The sequence below is a fragment of the Triticum aestivum genome, chromosome 7B (assembly GCF_018294505.1).
Source record: "Triticum aestivum cultivar Chinese Spring chromosome 7B, IWGSC CS RefSeq v2.1, whole genome shotgun sequence".
In the NCBI taxonomy this organism is placed as follows: domain Eukaryota; kingdom Viridiplantae; phylum Streptophyta; class Magnoliopsida; order Poales; family Poaceae; genus Triticum; species Triticum aestivum.
This window is the reverse complement of record NC_057813.1, coordinates 88,587,096-88,594,409: the sequence shown is the minus strand read 5'-3', so window position 1 is coordinate 88,594,409 and position 7,314 is coordinate 88,587,096. Positions and strand designations below refer to the sequence as shown.

Sequence of the window (7,314 nt, the reverse complement as noted above, 5' to 3'; positions counted from 1 at the left end):
GGCGTCTCACCAACATCGATGAGGTCATCGGAGTGCAGCTGTTGGTCGCCTGCCTCCATCGACTGCTACCGTTCGACTATGCGTGCAGCTCAGCCAGATACTAGCCATCCTTGCCGTCGGGCCGGACCCATCCCATCGACCACCGCCGACTCCCTAATTAAACAGGAACGAAGTCTCAACGGGGAACAACGGCGTCGCTGCCGGAGCCACAACGATCAGACCGGCGAGCCGGACGCGGCATGGCTGAACGGGATTTCATAAAGTATGCATTTAATACGGGATACAGGTATGGAAAGAAACAGAATACGGGTTGCCGTGTGGTTTTCTTTCGTGGGGAGATAAAATACTGGGACCGTGGGATGCCAAACCAACGACCCGGAGCACGGACGGGAGCAGGCAAGTCTCCTCCCTTCGTATCCTAATAAAGCGATATGAGAGGGCATCTGAGCAAAAATGAAGGGACATGCCTGGCAGGGGCTATTTTTGAGAGAAAATATTCAGGGGCTTTTAACAAGAACCCACACGCCCTGTCTCCGTCTTCTGGGTGCTGATAGCGGCCCCATGCCACGCTGGCACACGATAGTCAGCGTCGGAGGTTTATGCGACCGTGATTTGCACTGCTAAGGCAAATTCTCGAGCCACTTATTTGTAGGCCACAAGTTTAGCACTAAAGTGATCAAAGTTTTAGCACCAATGGGCAATTACCTCTTTTATATCGAGGGGGTAATGAAATGCCTAATTGCGTACGTAGTAAGATCTTCATTGTCAATTTGTCATGGAGTGTTTTCATTTTACATCGTCCGGCCGTTTCAGTACTATTCCGGGTGAACAAGTTTCAGTCCCCAGCTCATGTCTTCGCAATGCCGGACATGCGGCACAAGCTTTCCGGTATCGGCGCCGCGCCTGGCCCTGCAGTCGTAGAAGGGAGGCCCGTGCAAGCACGGCTCCATGGAGGCCGCCCGCCGGCACGGCGGGTCGGGTGTGGTGAGGTTCTCGGGCTTGAACATGATCCACGGGGTGAGCCCGCCGAGCCCGTGGCCGACGTACCCGAACGTGGACCAGCCGCTGGTGACGATCGCGTCGGTCATGCTCAGCAGGTACATCTCGGCCAGCGCCTTCATGTCGTGCGTGGCCTCGCCGGTGAGCTGGTGCTCCTCGTGGCTCGGCTGGTGCACGCTCACGACCTCGCCGGCGGCCGTCGCCGACTGCCAGTACCTCCCCCGGATGTTCTCGAAGTACCATGAGCTCAGGCCGGTCATCAGGACGGCCTTCGACCGCGCGCCGGCGGTCGAGGCGGGCGGCCCCGGGTCCTGCGCCACCACCTCGGGCAGCAGATGCTCCTGCGAGGTGCACGCGAGGATCTGGTCCAGGACGTGCTTGAACGGCGTGTCGCCGTCGAACACCCTGACCTGGATGCCCAGCCGTTCGTCCGAATTTTTCAGGTAGGAATCGTAGAACCTCGTGATCAGCCCCCACACTTTGTTCGTCGGGTGGAAGAGGTACCGTGCCAGGAGGTAGAACACCGAGTCCTTTCGGGGGAAAAGCTTGTCGAGCTCCTCCTGGTACGCCGGGTTCAGGAAGAGCGCGGGCACGAAGTAGCCGTCCGTCCTCATCACCAGCCACGGCGCACGGTGGAGGAACTCCCGGTGGTCGTCGCAGTAGAAGAGCTTGTCGTGGTAGGTGCAGGCGTGGTCGAGGTCGACGAAGACGTATGGGAGATCGGACACGGACGCGGCCCGGCCGTACTCCCGCACCAGGTTCCGGTAGCTCTCCGGCACCTCGCCGGTCAGGTTCTCGAGGTCCCTGAGCGGGAAGTCCGGGGGCAGCAACCACGACGTCTCCTGGAACGGCTCGCAGAGGAGGTCGGGCAGCGACGTGCCCCTGTGGACGAGCAGCACGCGGTCGGTGAGCATGGCGTAGAGGAACGCCGACGCCATGGCCAGTATCCGGTTCCCCAGGCCCCTGTAAGGCACCAGCACGAGGTACTTGCAGGCGTCGTCATCCGTGGTTGTGCTAGTGCCATCTTCTCGGGGCCCCAGCCGCTCCGCCGCTCGCCGGTATGTCTCGGTGCCCGGGCCGCACCGCCTCTGCAGCGCCTCCTGCTCCCGCAGCCGCTTCACGAGGTGTGTCGACGGCGAGCGCGCCAGCTTCTTGAGGTGGGAGGTGGACTGGTACCGGCTGATGCACGATTGTTCGTCGAACCCGGGAACAAGCAGGCCTCCGAGGAGCCCGTCCTGATTGGATTCTGCAGGGCAACACGTGAAAGAAATCAGCGCCTCTTCTACCCAATTTGGCATCGTGTAACGCATATCTCCTACAGTTAACCACCAGCGGCAGATGCGCAATATCTGTCATGAGTTCATGGCAAATGGCAATTGATTGGCCCTTTGGTGTTCAATCTTCAATGCAAGTTCTTCTTGCCATGAATTAGATTTGTTCGAAAACATGGCGCATGCAAGATTAAACGCGCCATGACGAGATGGCGGAGGAAGATTTATCGGCTCGACGGTTCCTACCTCGGCGATCGTACGTCGTCCTTGCCGTCGCCGCCGATGTCCAGCCGGACGCCAGCGGCAACGGCCTGTCCCGCCGGCTAACCATGATCGCCAGGAACGGCAGCGCGACGAGGCAAACCGCAAGCGACGAGATCCACTTCCTCGCGATCCATGGCTTTCCTTCGTCCTCCTCCTCGGTCTCACCGTCGGCGTGGTGAGCGGCCGTCTCCACGGCGACCGAGCATTGCTGCGGCGGCCGCTTGATTATGCCATTGCCAATGCCAGCACCGCCCTCCAAGGCCATTGCTACCTGGTGGATCGTGCGTTTTTCCCGGGCTCACGGATCTCATCCTGACAGATGCTAGGAATTAGGAAAGGCTCCACTATTTGGAAAGGGGCTAAAAAGGAAAAAATATCCGCTGTAAAAATGCAAATTTATATTATCAATAAAGAGAAGTAATCGCGCAGCGTTACGGTTGCCTATTGCTTGCTTGTTACCCTTCGCACTTCCTCCTGCCTACAAAATGATGAAATGATTCTTTGTGTTCTATAAATAAAATATCAAATGATCCTTTATACATCAGATTAAATTTGAGGAATGCATAGCATTTATGAAAAAAAATCGAGGAGCCAAAGCTCTATATTAATCAAACATCAACATTACTACAAGAAAATTGCTAAAAGGAAATATACAATCCCGCACATGTCGAGATGCGGATGTTGCTGCTGCTGGAGTTCCATGTCGTTGCTAGAACAAGAAATCACACGGCATAGGAAGTCGCAGATCTCTACATCGCTGCTAGATCTGAGGACGCACAAACGGAAATAGAGAAGAAGTCAAAACGTGCCTTATTATACACCACCACCGAAAGGCGAAGCTGTGGACAAAAAAGACCTACCTGTCCACCCAATCTCGTCGCTGGATTCTGTGACACGCACACCACAGTAGGGCGAAGAAGAATCCAAAGGAACCATCATTAGCCACCATCATCGAAAGGGTCGAAGCCACAGACTGCAAAAACCTACTTGTTCATTCTCATTGTTGGATCCGATGACTCACGTACCACCAGGATCAAAGAATAACCCGAAGGCACCATTATAAGAAACTATCGCCGGAAGGGTTGAAGCTCAGACAATGAAGACCCGTGTCCACCCTATCTCATCGACGAATCCAAATGTTGCAAGCACCACCGTGGCTGGAGGAGAACCTGGAAGACACGCTGGAAGGACGAAGTGATAGATAAGCGTAGACTAATCTAACAAAGGGATAGGCGTAGCCTACTCTATTGCCCCAACATTTTTTTACAATAACCTCAACAGAGGGTTAACTATAGGGCAAACACACAAAAGCGTCACTCGATAAGGGCGACCCTTATTAGCGAACTAGCGGTTTTCTTCCTGAAATAGGCAATTTTTGAGCGGGCTTTTTTCAAGTGATTTTTTTCGTTTCACTGGTTTTTACTTGGGTTTTCCATTTTCTTTTCAAAAAATAATGAATATTTATTTATTTTCAAAAAGTGGGTTTGAAAAGAAAGCATGAATATTTAAATAAAAAATCATTTTTAGAACATTGCGAACTACTCCCTCCGTCCCAAATTAGTTGTCTTACATTTGTCTAGTACGGATGTATCTAACGCTAAAACGTGCCTAGATTTGTTAATATTTTATGATAATTTTGAACATTTAATCTTTTGAAAATTAAAAGAATGATCATTTTTCAATACTTAGTTTTTTATATTTTATGAACATTTTAAAAAGAAAAATAAAAACATTCGGAAAGACCCTCCAAACATATAAAAAGCCGAACATGAATAGATGGTTGCCAAAACAGGAATCTTATTTTTTTAGACATAAAACAGGAATCTTGTAATCCACTAGGTATCTAAACGGGCTGGCACACTCTAAATGCTGGGCCGGTTCTGGGCGCTCTTATTTCTCGCTTTAAACAAGCCAGGACCGGCCCAGCCGTGCGGGAGGACAGGGCCTTTTTTTATTTTCTGTTCTCCTTTATTGCTTTATTTTCTATTTTTCTTTATACTTTAAAAATATTCTAAATACACACACACACACACACATCTATATATATATATATATATATATATATATATATATATAACCGTACTCTTTAAAACACATTTGAAAAAATGTAGAAAAAGTATCTGAAAAATGTTGAATAATTATTAAAAATGTTGAACAAGTATTTTCAAAATGTTAAATAATTATTAAAAAATGTTGAACAATTATATGAAAAATATGTAACAAGTCTTCAAAAATGTTGAATAAGTATTTAAAATATTGAATAAATGTTAAATACGTATTTAAAAAATATTGAACTAAGTATTTGAAACTGTTGAATAATTGTTAAAAAATATTAAATGAATATTTGAAAAATATTGAAAAAAAGTATTTGAAAATGTTGAATAAGTATTAAAAATGTTGAACAAGTACTTGAAAAATGTTGAAAAGGCGTTCGGACAATGTTGAATGTGTGTACAAAAAATTTGGATCACTTATTAAAGAAATTTCTTTTTGTAATATGCAAAATCTAGAGTCAAAACGAAAACAAACATAAGAAAAAAACAAAAAAATGAAGAAGAAACAAATAAAACCAAACAAAAAATGGAGAAGAAAAAAACGAATAAAAAGGAAAAAAACACTATCAAAAAAGAAAAAAATTGAAAAAGGTGAAAAATAATGGAAAACCCGGCTTCATTCGCTTCAAGTAGGAAACGCGCCAATAACTTATAACGTGCAAAGACACGGGCACAATGGCTAGCGCCGCAAGCTCTCTCCCAAGAGACCAGAGATTGATCCCTGCTTATTCGCGGTTTGTTCTTCGCGAGCACCTAATCAGTGGTACCTCTCGAAGGGCTCCCGTAGTGGCCACTTTTTGGGCCCGGGAGCGTGCTAAGTGGTGTGCCCAGCCACCACCACGTGTTGCTCAATGGGCGCACCCTCAAAATTCTGGTTTTTCCCCGCACGTGTTTTCAGATTTAATTAGTTTTTTGGGGTTATTTCTTGTTTTTTTTTTGCTTTAGCTTGGTTTTCACTAGGTTTGGGCAGATTTTGCATTTTTTTTAGGCAATACTTTTTTTGCGAGAGGCACATGTACCATGGCGAGAAGCGAAATGAAAAAAGTACAGTAGTGTTTCTGCGGTAAGCCCAATCCAAAAGTACAATTGTGCTTCTCAAAAAAGGGAAAAGTATAGTAGGTGATTGCACGAGAAACACATTTATGTTTCCCGAAAAAAGAAAAGCATAGCATGTGCTTTCGCGAGAAGCATAGTTGTGCTTCCTGAAAATGAGAAAAAACATTGCATGCTTCAATTTTTTTTGAAAAAGCACGGATGTGCTTACAGGTTCCTTTCTTTTTCTGGTTACGGTTTTTGTTGGAAATATGAGCAATTTACCGAATGATTTTATTAACAGAAATACTAGATAAAACATGACTAGTATAGCAGTGATAAAACAAGTCATGCGATTTGACAAAGTGAAGGTAAATAACATCTGCATATATGAGGTAGATCCTAACATGTGTAGGGTAAACACTAGAAGAAAGAACTGTGGCAGCACCTCTAACATGAAAAACAAGAACACGTACTAGACAGCAGCTGGAGCAGAGGCACTGGACTTGGGGTCGGTGTCCTCCATGTCGTCGAGGAGGTTGTCGACGTCGAGGAAGTAGTCGTCGTCGGGGAAGTAGTCGTCGGAGTCCGGGGCGTCCGTGACGAAGAAGTCAGTAGTCGCGCTCCCCAAAAACCTTATTACCCTTCTCCCGTACAGGACTCAAAAAGGTGCAGTTTCAGAGGCCTACTGTCCCGACTAGCGGTGCATGCTGCAATCCGGGATGAGGAAGACAGCAACAACACAGAGATTGGAACCGGTGGCGAGAGGAAGGAGAAGTTCTGGTGCGTCTCTTTGAGAGGAGCGACCTCCCTTTTATAGGCGCAAGAGAAGGAGGAGAGAGGGCAGCGACGGAAGGTGAAACGAAGAGACGAAGACGAAGCGAACAGCCAGCAGCCGAAGGGCTACACCGTTCGCATTCAAACCCCACTATCGCAAAAACTTTTCAGCACCTTTCGTATACCCGTAGTGCGTGGCAAAAATTTAGACATCGGCTCGGCTCATTCCCGCAACCCGCGGCGCGGTGCATCGTGATGAGGCGTGGCGTGGCGTGGCGTGGCGAGGCGGGCGACGGAGGAGGAGCGCGCGTGGATGTCCCTCTTGTTCTCATGCTCATACAAGTGGGGAAGGAGCCTCCCTTATAAAGAGGTCCAACTCCCTCTAAACTAGCAATGTGGGACTAAAGTTTAGTTCCACCTCTTGCCTTGCACGAATGGGCTGCGTGGGCCTCTAGGATTTATTAGGAATTTCTGAAACTGCTATTGGGCTAGGCCCAAATAGACAAAAATTCCAGCAATCCCCCACCAGATCCCAGAGGCACACAAAAAACACTGTTTTATATACCGGTACTGCAGTGGAGACTGTTAAGTTGAACTTCCACCTAGAACCCTATTCTACACTAGTAAGCAACTTGAACAGTGGACTGGGCCTTGAACTGCAAGTTTTCTGTGAATCTAGCTTCACATAAAGCCTTGACCGATACGTGGTTACTGTGGGTCTTCCCCGTGGGTGGAGGTTATGCGTCATACTCCGAGACCTTTCATAAGTTTACTAGAGAGAACCCTACTCTCATAGATTGCGACGTTTAACAATCAGACTCATATAGGTGCGTTCTTCAAAAGATGTTCTGCAGGACAACATTTCTGCTTCAAAGAGCCACTTAGAACACATTAAGATATACATCAACCTGCCATGC

The 7,314-nt window shown here is 47.8% G+C and overlaps 1 protein-coding gene across 1 annotated transcript; it reads right to left on the bottom strand.

The window, feature by feature from the left end:
- Positions 1-744: 744 nt before the first annotated feature.
- On the bottom strand, positions 745-2,841 carry LOC123161391 (galactoside 2-alpha-L-fucosyltransferase). The gene is made up of 2 exons (XM_044579232.1): positions 2,517-2,841; positions 745-2,245 (listed from the first exon to the last, which is right to left on the bottom strand). The coding sequence occupies exons 1-2, from the start codon at positions 2,797-2,799 to the stop codon at positions 816-818; spliced, it is 1,713 nt and encodes a 570-aa protein (XP_044435167.1). The 5' UTR covers positions 2,800-2,841; the 3' UTR covers positions 745-815.
- Between the last annotated feature and the right edge of the window lie 4,473 nt (positions 2,842-7,314).